The sequence below is a fragment of the Palaemon carinicauda genome, chromosome 22, assembly GCF_036898095.1.
Source record: "Palaemon carinicauda isolate YSFRI2023 chromosome 22, ASM3689809v2, whole genome shotgun sequence".
In the NCBI taxonomy this organism is placed as follows: Eukaryota; Metazoa; Arthropoda; class Malacostraca; order Decapoda; family Palaemonidae; genus Palaemon; species Palaemon carinicauda.
In genome coordinates, this window is record NC_090746.1 from 30,787,881 (window position 1) to 30,807,062 (window position 19,182).

At 35.3% G+C, this 19,182-nt stretch overlaps 1 protein-coding gene across 13 annotated transcripts in view; it reads left to right on the forward strand.

Annotated features, from left to right (window-relative positions):
* The window catches only part of LOC137616392 (defense protein l(2)34Fc-like), a 1,552,671-nt gene that overhangs the window by 1,389,753 nt on the left and 143,736 nt on the right, over window positions 1-19,182 (forward strand). For 4 of the 13 annotated variants that reach the window (XM_068346094.1, XM_068346097.1, XM_068346098.1 and 1 more), the window contains 4 exons: window positions 5,052-5,215; window positions 5,378-5,502; window positions 5,783-5,874; window positions 13,464-14,042. The exons of the other annotated variants lie outside the window; for them this stretch is intronic. In XM_068346094.1, coding sequence (XP_068202195.1) covers window positions 5,052-5,215; window positions 5,378-5,502; window positions 5,783-5,874; window positions 13,464-13,530 — 448 coding nt within the window. In that variant the 3' untranslated portion in view covers window positions 13,531-14,042. Of the gene's footprint in view, window positions 1-5,051; window positions 5,216-5,377; window positions 5,503-5,782; window positions 5,875-13,463; window positions 14,043-19,182 lie in introns of those variants that run through there. 13 annotated transcript variants of the gene reach the window in all.

Sequence of the window (19,182 nt, forward strand, 5' to 3'; positions counted from 1 at the left end):
TTGCAGGAGTCACAAGAAGCCTCAGCTATGCAAGATATGTGGATGACATCTTTATCACAATTAGGAGACCCGATGAACCAGAGGAGCTTGCTAGTGCCTTAAAAACTAATTCAATCCTAAAGTTCACAACCGAAGCTAGTAAGAAAAATACTCTTCCTTGATGCCTTTTAAATCACGAGACTCAATACTACGCAGTATTCTAGAAGTTTTATTCCAGCTGTTACCAAGTTGTGGAATGATCTTCCTAATCGGGTGGTTGAATCAGTAGAACTTCAAAAGTTCAAAGTTGGAGCAAATGCTTTTTTGTTGACCAGGCGGACATGAGTCTTTTTATAGTTTATTTATAACATATTTGTTTTTGATGTTGTTAATAGTTTATATATGACATGTCTGTTTTGACGTTGTTACTTGTTTTAGAATGATTTATTGTTAATTTGTTCTCTTCATTTATTTATTTCCTTATTTCCTTTCCTCACTGGGCTATTTTTCCCTGTTGGAGCCCCTGGGCTTATAGCATCTTGCTTTTCCAACTAGGGTTGTAGCTTGGATAGTAATAATAATAATAATAATAATAAATGCCGCTCATGAATGACAGAGGCAAGAGACAGTGACATTGCCCTATCAAGCAGGGCAGTTCCCCAGAGACTGACCATATATACATATGATTAGTGCTCAAGCCCCCTCTCCACCCAAGCCAGGACCAAGGAGGGCCAGGCAATGACTGTTGATGACTGAGGAGATAGACCTATAGGCTCCCCCAAACCCCCATCCTTAGCCCACAAAGATGGTGAGGTTGCAGCGACCAAAGTAATTAACGGGTTTGAGCGGGACTCGAACCCCAGTCTGTTGTTCACCTGTCAGGGACATTACCACATCGGCCACCACAACCCTTGTTGAGAAACAATAAATCCGGTATGCCACATCAGTCTTCGAATGTTGTCCAGTGCCTCAACTTAAATGGAGAGTGTCCAGACTCACAAAAAAGTTCCATTATTGGTGTTTATACTAGAAGGGCCTTCTCCCACTGCAGTAGTTGGAATGCTGTTTAATAAGAAGAATTGCAACTTAAAAAACATCATCATAGAGGAAAAGACTAGGAAGAAAATGAAGGAGTTCTGTACATAGGCCAAGCACTCAGATGGTGACAATAAAAGATGAAGATCTTCATCACAATGTGGACTATGGAACACACTACAGACAAGAAGTAGATGACCCTAAAAGAATCATCATATGTGGAGTAAAACAACACTATTTAAAAGACGATTGTTGAGAATATACAACAAGCTAAACTTGATAACTGCCCTTGTGATGAAAAACATCATATATTTCTCGAGTACCCAAGGAGTCTCAAGACCAAAAGAGTTTACACAGGTAATAGGTTGGCTAGGGCACCAGCCATCCGTTGAGATACTACCGCTAGAGAGTTATGGGATCTTTTGACTGACCAGACGGTACTACATTGGATCCTTCTCTCTGGTTACGGTTCATTTTCCCTTTGCCTTCACACCGAATAGTCTGGCCCATTCTTTACATATTCTCCTCTGCCTATACACCTGACAACACTTAGATTACCAAACAATTCTTCTTCATCCAAATGGTTATTGCACTGTAATTGTTTAGCGGCCACTTTAATCTTGATAAGGGTAGAATAGACTTTTTAGCTATGGTAAGCAGCTCTTCTAGGAGAAGGACACTCCAAAATCAAACCAATGTTCTCTAGTCTTGGCTAGTGCCATAGCTTCTGTACCATGGTCTTCCACTGTCTCTTGGGTTAGAATTCTCTTGCTTGAGGTTCAAACAAACACATTATGAAATAAAAAGAAGTGCAACTTAACAAAATCAAAAGGCACTCAAAATATGGGCAACACGAGGTTTCTTGCAATGATAAATGTTTAAAGTTGGGTCGGACACGTGGTGGTTTGACCCGAGACTGTACTGGTCTCTAAAGCAAAAGTTATACACAAAATTTGTACCTAAAATTCCTCGCACTCAGCCCGAAATATGTAAAAGCCAGTAACTTAAATCAAGTTAAAATTAAAATTAAACTTTAAGTGGCCACTTAGTACCTGCACTCCCTACTTGAAAGACAGCCCTTGTCCTTAAATGGCTGTTACAGCTTGTTGCTGGTAATATGCCATTAAGTGGATAGTTGCACCCTTGACTGGCCCACCCGTGGAATCCTCGCTTCTTGGCAGGTATCTCTAGCACAGTTCCTAGGATTGTCTTCCTTCTCTCTAGCACCGACAGGACCCAAGCACTCCTTTCCTCTGTTTGGTGGGGGTCGAGTTTTGGGGTTGAGCCAGAGGTGCACAGATTGACTGACCAGATTAGTTAGGTGGTCACAACCAGGGTTAAAAGAAGACCGGGTTAGACCGTCTGTGAGTTACTGCGCACCTTCGTGACGTCATTGGTAAGTGGCTGTAGAAGAAAACGAGGAAAACAAGTTTTAGGGTCCCTATAGTAGGTGTTTCCCCCATAGCACACTTTTCTTTCTTTCGTGACCGCGGAAGATAACTTTTCCCTTAATGTTCAGGTACTTTATTACTTGAAGATTAGATAGTCCATAATCCTTTTAAATGCCCTCCTGCATTGTCAATCCATGCCAGGTGTCTCTCACAAGGTAAAAATGATAGAACTTAGCATTTATTTTTCTTTTATTACCTACTCCAGTTTTATCTCTGTTTTTATTTATTTTTTGGTTAAGGAGATATGAGGATTCTGTTTAAAATTTATACTTTTTTTAATGAAAATAAGAAAAAAAGAATTTTTTCAAGCTTTTATTTGGAAATTTACTATTTCTCTATTTTTCCATATTTTCGTTTTTGACTTCTCTCGCAGGAGATTTTTCTGTTTAAGATTCTCATCCTAAAAAAACATGCGACACCGTACAGATTGGGAAACAACTTCTTTTTTTAGATTTATAAAAAGGAATCATATAAGTGAGAGAGAGAGAGAGAGAGAGAGAGAGAGAGAGAGAGAGAGAGAGAGAGAGAGAGAGAGAGAGATTTTACATTTTGGTCTTCCTTTCTCTTTTGACTTGATCTGCAGCCATATACGGAACAAGTAGCCATGACTCCTCAGGACCCAGAGGATTAACGAGGATTTATCCACACATTAACCAGGTGGATGAAGACCGCTTGGTTAAGAGAGCTGGAGTTCTTGTTGTTCTCCCGAGTAGAGTCAAATACAGACTGATGACATTTCTTAATCTGAACCCTAACCAATGCAGCCACTCAGCGACATGCGTGAGATTGTTCTTATTTTGGTCAGAAGCGGGCTAACCCGGTACAACCACGGCTCTTTCACGAATGGGGCGACCCTTAGGTTGCGTGGGTTCACCTGGCTTCACCTTCCAAAACAGGTGAGAGTCGTTGGGCCTAGGAAACCCAGTTGAGGTGCCACATCGGGACTTTATGGCAGGGCAATGCAAAGTTGTAAGGAGGGAGAAGGAGGCAGGATTTTGTGCAAAATACGAAGCTCTAAGGGAATGTGCATTCATAATAATCCTACCTACTCTGGCTTACTAAAAATTAATAACTTAAATGAGCAATTAGCAATGGGCTGGTGCGATGGGCACACATCTTAAAATTAATCAGACCTGAATAGGTACCGAGAGATAAAATAACCTGCTTATAAGTCAGCAGTATTAAAATTATGTTCAAAACCAGGGCTTAATTTATCTCATCACGCATAGTTTAAGGAAAAAAAAACATCGTACGCCGGCGTAAGACCTTTGATTTGCGTTTCTACGCTGTGACGTCACAAACATGTCGTACGGTATTGTCAACGAGTTTAGTTAATTTAAAGCAGTTCTCCCGGTGTTTCAATGAAGAATACGTAAAGTGGCGGGGGGGGGGGGGGGGGGGGGGCAACGCTTAAGGGGTAACTACAATATTGGGAGAACTATTAAAGAAAAGAAGAGTTAAGAAAAATTCTTCACAAATAATAATAATAATAATAATAATAATAATAATAGTAGTAGTAGTAGTAGTGATAATAATGATAATGATAATAATAATGCTCATTATTATTATTATTATTATTATTATTATTATTATTATTATTATTTCCATAATAATGATAATTTGTGTTGAAAGTTTAAAAGTGCTATTCATAGTGAAGCGGAGAGTTTACAAATACAGTATTATATCATCGCACAAAGAGTTTGAATGGATTTTAAACAGGTCATAGATAAAGTTATGAACAAGGATTTCAGGACCTCTTGGATGGGTAAATTATTCGGACATTTATTAATTTACTCGATGTTTGTAGTGTATCTCTCTTAAAATTTTATAATCAACAAGCCTTCTATTATTCAATTCACAATGTTATATATAGATGACATAGTTTTGTGTTATGCTTATCCTTTTGTCGGTAATAAATTAACATATCATTCCATTTGAATCGATTACTAAATTTAATTTTCTTTTGAAATTTCGAATTAACATTACTTTGATTGTTTTGTCTACAATTCTTGCTATTTGGTATAAAAAGGTAACTCACATACTAGAGATCGCTACCTAACTGATGGACACGTATGAGTGGGTGTCCTTTACACACTTAACATTATTTGACAAGTTGACTCTGAACTCTTTACAACAATAATTTGATAAATTCTTCTTCCTCTTTCCCAACGATATGCCTACATTAAGGGGTCGGTTGCCTGATACGCCCTCTCCAATGCCTTTCTATCGAAGGCATCCTCTCAGTCCAACGCCCTCAAATGCTTCTCTGTAGTCTTATGCCATCACTTTCTTCATCGAAGTTAGAGGAATTATTTGTTTCACCGATAGTGTTTATGTTTGTATTTCTTGTGCTCAATATCGCTCGTGAGTGGATATAAAATGTATGGAATTTAATGGAAACATTAATTCCTGTGAATTTCCTTGGAATGTGTTGATGTAACTTAAGGACTTCGCCGACCAGGATTACTTGTGTCTTTTTTTAAAGGCGTTGTGTGGTTCAGTGGATGTAAAATCTCTACCCCGAGCTCGTATTGTTTTGTATATGTTTATCCAATGAACAATTCCTTTACAGTTCTACTGTTCCAGATACCTGATTGTTGGCTGTATTGTGGGATATGCCTTAGCGTTCCCACAGGGTGCTCCAGATAGTGCTTGTGGAAACCATGTGCCGCAACATGGTGGTGCACCCGTTAAACCGAATCCTGGGTATTCAATCGATGTTAGTCAACCAAACAATGGCGTCTACACAGGTAAAACACATTGGTGTCTGTCCTAAGTGCAATACAACATGCATGTATCCTTTTTTCCATGTAAGTGATAATATTATGTTATAAAATATGTAAAGTTAATTGCAGAGAGAGAGAATTGGTTTTTCCGTCTGGTCGCTTTATATCATTAATTTTGTCCAACAGTTACTCTCAGTGCTCAAGGAAACGCACCTTTCAGCGGCTACATCTTACAAGCATTTGATTCTAATGGAAACAGTGTAGGTCAGTTTAGCGTCGCAAACAGTCATTCCAAAGTCATTTGCAATGGGGTAAGTTATTCTCTTTTAATAGTTTCGTGTTGCTTTTTGTTTTAATGCAACTTCAAATTTTAATGATTGAACTCAAGATAATTAAGTAAATACCTGACTAGAATATCATTTCGATGAAAGCACTGCATATTTGAATTGAAATATTGAGATACGTAAATATTGAGATACGTAAATATTTGGTTTAGTTATGTTTTAGATTACTTTATTTATATAATTAGTAATGTATGTTATAGCGGTAAATAAATCTAATTGCTGGTTTACTTTAAAAAAAAAAAAACAGGCTGGAGTTACCCACACGGGCGAAAATCCTAATACAACAACCGCTCAATTTCTGTGGCAAGGAGGAAATCCTGGTGCACGCATATATTTCAGGTAAATATTAAGGGAACTCAGTATATATATATATATATATATATATATATATATATATATATATATATATATATATATATATATATATGTGTGTGTGTGTGTGTGTGTGTGTGTGTGTGATCATCATCATCATCATCTCCTCCGACACCTATTGATGCAAAGGGCATAGGTTAAATTTCAACTATCGTCTCTATCTTGAGCTTTAAATTCAATACTTCTCCACTCATCAAAGAGCATGCCAAACCATCTCTATCTACCCCTCACCATGATCTCATCCCCATATGGCCCTCGAGTAATCTCTTATAGTTTTGTTTCTAATCCTGTCCTACCATTTAATTCCCAATATTCTTCTGAGGGTTTTGTTCTCAAATCTACTAGATCTGTTGTAAACTGTTTCATTGCCATCCACGACTCATGTCCATACAGTAACACCGATCTCACTAAACTGTTATATAGCCTGATTTTTGTATGTAATTTCAGGCGATTTGATTTCCAAATTTTACTTAACGTAGCCATTATCTGATTTGCTTTTTTTCAATCTCTCACTGAATTCCAATTCTAACGACCCTGTATTGAAGATCATAGTTCCTAAATACATAGGCTAATGGATTCTACCCCATTAATCCTTTCTCCTACCAACGATATTTCAGCTTCCATAGCATATTCTGCTGTCTCATCATCTCTGTCTTTCTTCTATTCATCTTGAGCCCAACATCGTGTGATATTTCAAGCATTGTGGTAAGCAATCAGTGCAAATCCTGTGGTGTTCTGCTAATAAGGATAGCATTATCAGCATACTCTAGGTCAGCTAATTTCCTATTACCAATTCAGTACAATGTATCCATGAGGAGGATAAACAACATAGGCGACAATATATTCCTTTTGAATACTCCGCTGTTCACTCTAAATTAATTTGATAGGACTCCATTAACATTAACTTTGCACTTGCTATGCTCATGAAAAGACTTAATAAATTTACATATTTAAGAGGTATTCAATAATAACGGACTCTTCACAAAATTGGCCGGTGCACTCTATCAAATGCTTTTTCATAGTCCACAAATGCTATTAAAAGTGGATTTCTATATTTAACACAATGCTGTACAACATGTCTCAAAATGAAAATTTGCCCAGTACAAATACCTTTTCTAAATCCTGCTTTTTCCTTCCTCCCTGAGTTTTTCTTCAATCTTTCTCTCTAGTCTCTTTAGAATAAGCATGCTATATATTTTCATGACAACAAACGGAAGTGTGAGGCCTCTGTAATTATTGCAATCAGTCAGGTGTCCTTTTTTTTCCATTTTCTCCAACACTCCTAACTCCTATTCATCAGGTTTTGTCTCTTCATGCCACATTCTACAAAATAATCTTATAAGTCTTCTGGAAGTCACTCCATTTTCAGCCAATATCATCTTAGCAGTTATCCTATCGTATCCAGTGGCTTTCCATCTCCTGAGTTTTTTTTTTTTTTTATGATAGCTTCGACTTCAAACACACTAAAGTCATTCATGGGCACATTAAGGTCTTCTTCAGCTTCAGGTATATGAGTAAAATTATTCCCTTCATATCTCCTATTCATGACCCCACTAAAGTGTTCTATCCAACGTTGCCTTTCTTCATCCTTTGTTGTTACAACAGATATATCTCTTTTTTTATTAGTAAATGCTTCTTTTTCTTTGCTCCCATAGAGATCAAATCTATGAGGGACTCTTACACCATAGTAACTCCCTGAATTCATAGCTTTGTCAGCCTCATCTGCTTTCCTGTCTAAATATTCTATCCAGTTATTCCTGATTTTTCTTTTGACCTCACTATCGATACTGGAATACTTAGCATACTCTACCTTGTAATTTTCATTACTTCCTCGGAAACTTTCAACAGTTAATTTCTGTCTTTTTCTCCTTTTTACAGTATCCCAGGTATCATTTGATATCCGTGGCTTTCTCCTTGTAACTGCTTGTCCCAAAATTTCACTACTAACTGACTGATATATGTTCTTAACATCAGACCATTCTTCATTAATTGTCTGTTCTTCGTCTCCTAAAGTCTCTTAAAGATTGCAAATCGATTCCTACATTCAATTGCAAATGTTTCTCTGTGCTCATCTTCCAGAAGCTTGTTTGTATCAAACCTAGGAATTCTATCTGCATTTCTGCTGGGTGCTTTCAGTTTTAATTTCAGTGTGGCAATGAGGAGCTGGTAATCACTACCAATTTTTGCACCTCTATAGCTTCTTATATTTCTCAGCGTCCTCCTTCTCTTTTTTAATGGCTATGTGATCTATTTGATTTCTGTAAATGCCATATGATGAATTCCATATATATTTGTAGATGTCCTTGTGCTGAAAGAGTACCTCCAATGACAAGATTGTTTGTTAAACAGAAACTTATGAAATGTGCTCTATTTTCATTTGCAAATTCGCCAAGACCCTCAACACCCATCACATTCTCTATCCCTTGATTATTCCGTCCAACTTTAGCATTGAAGTCACCAAATACACTTTCATATATCTCTCTGGGATCTCATCTATTACACTCTGCAGTTCTTCGTAGTATTCATCTTTCCTTTCTTCAGGGGAATCATTTGGTGCATAGAATACTATAATACTCATATTGCACGGCTTTTTTTCAAACTTTACTAGTAACAATCTAGTATTTACAGCTTTCCATGCAGTTAATCCCTTCTCTACTTTGGTGTTATAATCAGTCTTACCCTTTCTCTTCTAATGCCATCTGTTCTTCCCGAATATATACAGTATATATATATATATATATATATATATATATATATATGTATATGTATGTATGTATATATATATATATATATATATATATATATATATGTATATGTATGTATGTATATATATATATATATATATGTATATATGTATATATGTATATATGTATATATATATATACATACATACATTCATATATACATATATACAGTTAATGGAAAGTGAAAATGACAGAAGGGCCCCCCAGTCCCAGGTGTAGCGGTGCTAAGAATCTCCCAGGTTTATAAATACTGAAGAAAAATTAGAAATTGGTAATTGGAATGTTAGAACCATGAATCAGATTGGGAAGTTACAGTAAGTGGAGAGTGAATTTTTGAAATATAGTCTGGATATCTTGGCCCTAAGTGAAACACTTTGTAAGGGGATTGGTAAAGAAACCTTAGCCCAAGGAAATATATATATATATATATATATATATATATATATATATATATATATACTGTATATATATATATATATATATATATATATATACATATATATATGTATATATATATATATATATATATATATATATATATATATCTATATATATACATATATATACTGTGTATATATATATATATATATATATATATATATATATATATATATATATATATGTATATATATATATATATATATATATATATAATGTTATGGTCCTGTGTCTGGGCACCAAAAATATATTTCATATATTACGGCTGGCAAGCTACCCAACCTCTTGAGTTACAAACTCACCTGTTTGTTTTTACATAAATCTGTTAAATTTGAATAATACCCGAACTCTGAGAAAATTATATAACTCCCAGACGGCAATATATGAAAGCGCTGAATATCCAAAGGTCTCTTAAGTTCACTCAAAACTAAACTGGGTAATTATTATTAACAATAATTCAAAACAACCTCTTACTTCGATTCTTTAACAGGGATACGAGAGTCATGTGAGAAACACTGATGATCAAAATAATACACTTCTTACACAAATAAATTTATCCCAAACTCACCCATTTGTTTTTACATAAATCTGTTATATTTGAGTAATACCCAAACTCTCAGAAAATTATATAACTCCCAGACGGCAATATATGAAAACACTGATTATCCAAAGGTTTCCTAAGTACACTCAAAGCAAGACTGGGTAATTATTATCAATAACTATTCAAAACAATTCCTATTCAAAACAATTCCTACTTTGTTTCTTTAACAGGGATACGAGAGAGTCATGTAAGAAACACTGGTGATCGAAATAATACACTCTTTACAAAATGAATATATTCTATAAAAATTGAAAGAATTTACACTAGAAATTAATCACTCGAAATATTAAATCTGAACAAAAACTTAGACTAAGACAAAAGAAATTATTACACACTGAAAATTATATAATCACTTGTTTCACTGGAAATTGAATTTTACACAAATATTCAGTCTTGATAACTAATGAAAATATATAACCTTTAACACTAAGGATTAAACTCTTGAAGAAATTATATAAAGTAACTGATAAACCTACGAGTTTTTAGCTCACACGAAATTTAACCAAAAAGTGATACAAATATACTTCACATATCTTACTTGCACAGGGCCAGTTACAAAATCTCTAAGAGAATTTTTTATGAAATACTCACTATGTTTACAAAAACCCGTCATACCAAAACGTTGAGGTTTCACAATCACTGGACACTTTAAAAAATACACCAATCTTGAATGAGAGGCGTGTATGAGAGAGAGAGAGAGAGGGTCGATGGCTTAGGACTTAGGGCTGGAATTTTCTATCTGCTGCTATGCATCCCTGGGGGTGCATGTATATATGAACTTAGCAACTTCTAAATTATTCTAGGTTAGAGATCTAGAAGCTTGGGGGCTGGCTCAAAGACGCCAGAGTTACCAACTATCACGTATCGAACAGGAGAATCGAACCTCCCTTGCAAGCAACCCTCTCTCAGCAGCTCCGCCCACCCCCGTTCTCAAACATTAAAGAAAAAATATAGACTAACTCTGGGTTTATTAAGACCCTTCCAAAACAAGGCAAATATAAGAACTGCTTATTTTCTCGCAAATATGACACAATATCTCATGAAAAAAAAAAAAAATTACATAACCCCTCGTTCATACCTCGTAGGGTCATAGAGCACTCTTAAACAGGTTACGTAAGACTTGGTAACAAAGTATGTGAAATAAAAAGTTGATTCTTAAAAATAACGTAAATATACTGACTTGAATGAAGAATACAATGAAAGTAACGACGAAAGTCTTACTTAATTTACATACAAAACTTATAACTACATGAGAGGAACTCACCTTATGAGTGGGCTATGCACCTCTTGAATAACATATGAAATACATAAATAAATTATTTACTCTACACTAGACCAGCTTTGTATGAAAATATATATTTATATATATGTATATATATATATAGTATATATATATATGTATATATAATATAAATATGTATATATACTGTATATATATGTATATATATATATATATATATATATATAAATATGTATATATAAATATATATATATATAATATATATATATAAATATGTATATATACTGTATATATATAAATATATATATATATATATATATATGTATATATATAAATATATATCTAAATATATATATATATATATATATATATATATATATCTATATATATATATATATATATATATATATGCACAAGTGTGCATATATACAACAAAAACAAATGCAGCTGTTTCTAGTCCACTGCAGGACAAAGACTTCAGACATGTCCTCTGTCGTGTCTGGGGTTTGGCCATTTTCATATATGCATATATATACTGTATACATATGTATATATATATATAAATATATATATATATATATATATATATATATATATATATATATATACCAAGGCACTTCCCCCAATTTTGCGGGGTAGCCGACATAAGAAAAAAAAAAAGTGGGGGGGGGGACCTCTACTCTCTACGTTCCTCCCAGCCTGACAAGGGATTCAACTGAGTTCAGCTGGTATTGCTAGCGTGCCACAGCCCACCCTCCCCTGTTATCCACCACAGATGAAGCTTCATAATGCTGAATCCCCTACTGCTGCTACATCCGCGGTCATCTAAGGCATCGAGGAAGCAGCAGGGCCTACCGGAACTGCGTCACAATCGCTCGCCATTCATTCCTATTTCTAGCACGCTCTCTTGCCTCTCTCACATCTATCCTCCTATCACCCAGAGCTTCCTTCACTCCATCCATCCACCCAAACCTTGGCCTTCCTCTTGTACTTCTCCCATCAACTCTTGCATTCATCACATTATTTAGCAGAGAGCCATTTTCCATGCTCTCAACATGGCCAAACCACCTCAACACATTCATATCCACTCTAGCTGCTAACTCATTTCTTACACCCGTTCTCACTCTCACCACTTTGTTCCTAACCCTATCTACTCGAGATACACTAGCCATACTCCTTAGACACTTCATCTCAAACACATTCAATTTCTGTCTCTCCATCACTTTCATTCCCCACAACTCCTATCCATACATCACAGTTGGTACAATCACTTTCTCATATAGAACTCTCTTTACATTCATGCCCAACCCTCTATTTTTAACTACTCCCTTAACTGCCCCCAACACTTTGCAACCTTCATTCAATCTCTGACGTACATCTGCTTCCACTCCACCATTTGCTGCAACAACAGACCCCAAGTACTTAAACTGATCCACCTCCTCAAGTAACTCTCCATTCAACATGACATTCAACCTTGCACCACCTTCCCTCCTCGTACATCTGATAACCTTACTCTTACCCACATTAACTCTCATCTTCCTTCTCTCACACACTCTTCCAAATTCTGTCACTAATCGGCCAAGCTTCTCTTCTGTGTCTGCAACCAGTACAGTATCATCCGCAAACAACAACTGATTTACCTCCCATTCATGGTCATTCTCGCCTACCAGTTTTAATCCTCGTCCAAGCACTCGAGCATTCACCTCTCTCACCACTCCATCAACATACAAGTTAAACAACCACGGCGACATCACACATCCTTGTCTCAGCCCCACTCTCACCGGAAACCAATCACTCGCTTCATTTCCTATCCTAACACATGCTTTACTACCTTTGTAGAAACTTTTCACTGCTTGCAACAACCTTCCACCAACTCCATATAACCTCATCACATTCCACATTGCTTCCCTATCAACTCTATCATACGCTTTCTCCAGATCCATAAACGCAACATACACCTCCTTACCTTTTGCTAAATATTTCTCGCATATCTGCCTTACTGTAAAAATCTGATTCATACAACCCCTACCTCTTCTAAATCCACCCTGTACTTCTAAGATTGAATTCTCTGTTTTATCCTTAATCCTATTAATCAATACTCTACCATACACTTTTCCAACTACACTCAACAAACTAATACCTCTTGAATTACAACACTCATGCACATCTCCCTTACCCTTATATAGTGGTACAATACATGCACAAACCCAATCTACTGGTACCATTGACAACACAAAACAAATATTAAACAATCTCACCAACCATTCAAGTAGTCACACCCCCTTCCTTCAACATCTCAGCTCTCACACCATCCATACCAGACGCTGGTATATATATATATATATATATATATATATATATATATATATATATATATATATATATATATATATATGTATGTATGTATGTATGTATGATACACACAATGGAGCTTTAAATGTCACTAGCTGTAACGATGGACCGGTTATTAATTTGGTTATATTATACATACATATATACACTTACTGTTTTCCTTTATTTATTCTCTTTACAGAGCAACTGTTGTTGTAAGCTTTGCTGAGATATATGGTGATATCAGGTCTGCTGAATTCACGGTTTAAAGAATACTCTCTCCATGTAAGTGACTGATTTAGTAACTATAAAGCAGTTAATTTCTGTGTTAAATCCTTTGTTATTTTATCTGTTATGAAAAACTAGAAGTTCTCTTGTAGATTCAATTTAATAGGGTCCTGCGTAGCTTGTTAGTCCGTACCAAGAAAACCATTATCATTTATGTATGTACACTAGTATTTTATATCGCAAGATTTTCTCCCTATTTGTTACACTTTTCTAAATAATTGTAGGTGTTTAAGCATTATGTTGTTTTTATGTTATCATCATAATTCTGTAATTGCTGGCATAATATAGGTACCATCTAAATCGATCGCTAAAGAAATTGTCAGGTTATTTTTACAACAATGAGTATTTTTAGTTAAAAATATGTAGAAATATCCTAGTATTAAAGATAACTCTGCTTTTGGGATCTAATGTATCTTGACTACAACATTTTCACCATGATTTACGTCACTATATCTTTTATTGTTATTTGAAGCAATAAATTACTGTAACCAAAGTGTAGATTTATTGTCCTTTCAATGATGCTGGAGGCCATAAAACTATCTTAACCTTAGAAGCCTACTTCCCCGGCACATTGATGAACTTTGATAAAACTACTATTAAAATATTCTCACAAACAAACAAGAAATCTGGTGTTCATTTGAGTATTAATCCATTTAGAGGAGTCCCAGTAAAACCCATGAACCCCGTGTTAACCCTCTTAAAAATGCACTGATGGTGCAGATCATCCTGTAAAACTCCATTAATATTTAGGATGTTTAAAATAGCAATAATGAGAGCATTTTGACAGTACACATCTGTCAATGCCATGAGTAGAAAAATTGTGGAAATCAAGATGAAAGAGCACTTCAAAGCTTTTAATACCGTCTGAATTTTTGTTCCGGATATTCTTACCATAATCAGAATTGTGGATTTCTCATTCTAGACTCAAAGGAAGTTCAAAATTAAGCAATTACCACAATGTGACATGGCAGGATTGGAGAAACTGAAAGGAAGAAATAGATGATCCCCTCCTGTTTTTGGCCAAAGCAAAATATGTCTGTAGATGGAGAGAAGCAGGCAAAGATTATCCATGATTACTCAAGATCATTATCACAGGATGAGCTGAGAGAACAAAGCATTCTCCCAAATCTAAATCTCTCTCTCTCTCTCTCTCTCTCTCTCTCTCTCTCTCTCTCTCTCTCTCTCTCTCTCTCTCTCTCTCTCATCTTTTTCTTCCTCTGAATATTACTTCAACCTTCTAATTTTATAAACTTTCTTTCGCCTTGCTATCCTAACCTTACGAGTAATATTTCCCTTAATATATATATATATATATACATATATATATATATATATATATATATATATTATATATATATATATATATATATATAAATTATATGTATTACATATTTGTATATATACAGTATATATATTTATATATATATATATATATATATATATATATATAATTATAAATTATTATATGTAATATATATATATGTATATATATACAGTATATATATATAAATTATTATATGTACTATATATATGTATATATATAGTGTATATATATATATATATATATATATAAATTATTATATGTATTATATATATGTATATATATACAGTATATATATATATATATATATATATATATAAATACAGTATATATATATATATATATATATATATATATATATATATATATTATATAAATACAGTATATATATATATATATATATATATATATATATATATATATATATATATATATATATATCTTAATTGCGTGGATGTTTTCACATCCGTTATTGCTGCCTGCTTTGATGAATTAGGGGAGGTATCACTGTTGGAGTGTTCAAAGCTATATGTGAGAGTATTGGGTGGTCTCAGCAATCCCGAAAATGGTTTGAACGTTTTTGGCGGAACGTCTTCGAAATCCAGGGGGTGTCCAATGTTTGGAGTAGGACTCTAGGCTTTTGGCCAGAAGCCCACTAGTACAGATATGGGGAGGCTGATTCTATAGTTCCTTGGTCTCAGGGAACAGGCGGGTTCAGCTTACATCTGTGCCTCTATATCAGTTTTGATGTTACCCTTCGGGTAGAGCATGGAGTGGACCATCTGGGAAATATACTCTCATTGTGCCGATAGTGGAGAGTGCAAAATTCCCTTCCAACATGTGATGCCTTAGTATTCTCGAGGAGGTAAATCAAGCAAAAACAAACCAAATACGGCTCTTTCATATGGATTTTGCTAATGACAACCCCCCCCCCCCCCCCCGTCCCTGGATATGCTGACTCGCCCCCGGCATTGTTGATGACCTCTGCAAGTCTAATTAAGGAAAATTATGTTGTCGACCAAGGAACTAATAATGACTGATTCTCAAATGCTGAGAAACTTAATGGAAGTGTAAGGAAATTAAAGGTCATCCACATATGTGATATACCAATAAATTCCCATTATGAAGCATTGTGAATGACTTTTAAATCATACTGTAAAATTTTGAAATAAGGATGAAATTCAAAGAAAATAATGAGAAATGGGAAGCATTGATCTCCTTCAGTAATCACGAGGAAGCTTTCAAAGCAGTCTTTGAAATTTCCAAAATAAAAGTTAATAATTGTGATATTACTGGAGCACTATGCAATGCAGCTCCTGGAAACCTGGATGTATATTGCTCCAGTGACTGGTGTCAGAGTGAGTCTGCTGACACCAAAGTAAATCCGATATCGAAAGAAACATTAAGCCACCATTCTGGTTAATTGCAGTAGACAAGGCAGACGAATTTAATTACTTTAAATTTAGTAAGATAATACAAAGAAAAGTGGGTACCATAGAGCGTGGAGACGTTTCTAGATTTGGCAAGAAATGTATCTTAAATCATGCCAGATCTAGAACACAATGTTTTATGTTAAATAACATAAAAATTGAAGAAAACCTCATGGTGGATTGCATCAAACCTTGATTTTAGTTTTAGCTATGGAAGACGAATCACTTTTTTACAAAGACCTACTGTATATGATTTTAGCGAGGATGAAATCTTAGATATGCTTCCAAAAGAAATATGGAAGATTCATAACATTCCCAGAACCACTATGACTATTTTCACTTTTGAAGACAAAGCCTCTCATATATACATCGAAAATGAGCGAATACCAGTTCGCCTGTATAAACAGAAACCATTGCAGTGCTTCAATTGTTTCATAATTTGGTCATCCATCTAGGGTATGTGACAATTGCTCTGATCCTGAGCATGGACCCTGCACTAATATTATAAGGTGCACTAATTGTAGCCAGGATCACAAGTCAACCAACAGGAAATGTCCTCAATATCAAACAGAAGAAGCAGCTGTTCAGAAGTCGGATGAAAAGCATATCAGTATGGGATATACTAGGTGACTTCTAACAAAAACCAGGATTTATGCCAAGGCCTTAAAATCTAAGGATGCAGGACATCCAGGAAAAATTGCAATGCAAATTAGACCAGGCAATGTAATGCCTAAGGCTATTACCAAGCCTTGTAATTTAGATTTGGTGCCTTCCTCTAGGTCTGCCACATCTTGGATGAACAGCCCAAGGCTCTCATCTTGGGTAGCATCATTGCCAGATCTAGGGAAGGAATCGTATGCTAGAGAGCTACTGGATGTACCTGTCATGATGGAGGTACATAATCGTAATAGCTCTCCATCTTTCAGACGGAAAAGAGGGAGACTACTATTCCTCTCCCCTTCAACAAAAAATACAAAAATTCCTATTGTAAATAACTACAATATTCTGACGAAAATGATGAACTTCCAAAAAATTAAAGATATCAAAGATTAATGTTGATGTGCACAATCTCCCTCGACAAATAAATAAGAAGGCTGCTAAGAAAAACCTTAAACCAAGCTTACCAAGACCTAGTTTTTCAAAAAGAGTATCAGAGACTCCTATAGGAAGACTTCTAAGGCATCTTCCAAAAATTAAACTTTATTTTCTTTTCATTTTTACAGTGGAAGTTTGAAGGTATGACTGCTAAATAGGAGGAACTTGAGCTCCTAATTCATGAACACTCCCCCATAATTATATCTCTACAGGAGTGCAAACTTGATAATAATACTTCTTGTCCTCGCGAATATATCGGCTACAGGACATCATATGATCAACGATTAGGAAGCCATGGTGGAAGTCTTATATACGTTCATTGAGATGTTTCCTAAATATCTTTGTCTATTTGTACACCTCTGCAGGCAAAGATTGTACAGATTGATATAGAAAGAAAATACTACATTTGCTCTCGGTACTTGCTTCCAAATGACAACATTTCATATGATGATTTAGTAGAGGTGATCAACAACTCCCTCAACCTTTTCTCTTACCGGGAGATTTGAATGGTAGACATCCTTCATGGGACGATTTTCTAACAAACACAAGGGGCAATATTATTTCATCAATTGTGGAAAATGAAGATGTAGGACTCCTTAATACATGCGAGCCCACACACTCATGTTCAGACATGCATTGACTTTTCAGTTGAAAGGTCGAACTGCCTTCTCGATTTTGAATGGAGAACGTTAGATGATTGCCGTGCTAGTGATCATGCTCCAATTATTATAAATACGAACAATGGTCCACCCTTACAGAGATTGCCACGATGGAACCTTGACAAGGCGGATTGGAATAAATTTCGGGAGCTAAGTGAAATTGAAGGGAGTACAGAACATTTCGAAAGTGTAGATGATGCCATAGACTTACTGAATGGAACTCTACATACAGGAGGAGTCAATTCAATTCCAAAAACCACAGGGTTATTCAAACAGCGACCAGTCCCCTGGTGGTCTTCAAGAAAATCTTTTGACTCAATTGCGTATGCACCATACAGAGGAGAACTTAATAATGTAGGGCACAGTTCTGTCATGCAATGAAAGAAGCTAGGCACCAGTCTTGGGTGTCTTTTTTTTCGGCCATTAACAGTAGAACACCACCATCTTTTGCGTGGAGGAAAGTAAAAAAGATAGCAGGCAAATTCACCCCAACCCACCACCAGTGTTGAAGGTGAATGGTCAGTATAAGACTGAAGTAACTGAGGTTAGCAATGCCCTGGCTTATCTTTTCTCAAATGTATCATGCAAGTGTGTAGCAGCTCCTGGTCACCAGTATAGGAGCATTGAAGAAAAGAACATTTTAAATTTTGCAACGGAAAGGGAAGTCATACAATTCTCCTTTTACTGAAAGAGAATTTGATTATGCACGTGCTACTTGTAATGATACAGCTTCTAGACCCGATGGAATTCCATATGCAATGATTAAACATGTACCTGTTAATACTTACTTATTTATTTTAAGTATTATTAACAGAATATGGCATGATCATAGTTACTCAAGTGTTTGGGAACGAGCCATTATTTTAGTCTTTTTAAAACTTGATAAGGATAAGTATTTAGCAGCAAACTATCGCCAATTGCATTGACATCTTGTTTATATAAGATCATGGAGAAGATGGTCAATGCAAGACTGATGTGGTACCTGGAAAAGAATGGTATTTTATCTCCTATCCAGTGTGGATTTAGAAAAATACACTCAACGACTGATGAGTTGATACAAAATTTGAGTCCTCTATTTGTGAAGCCTTTGCTTCCAAACAGCACCATGTAACAGTCTTTTTTTTTACT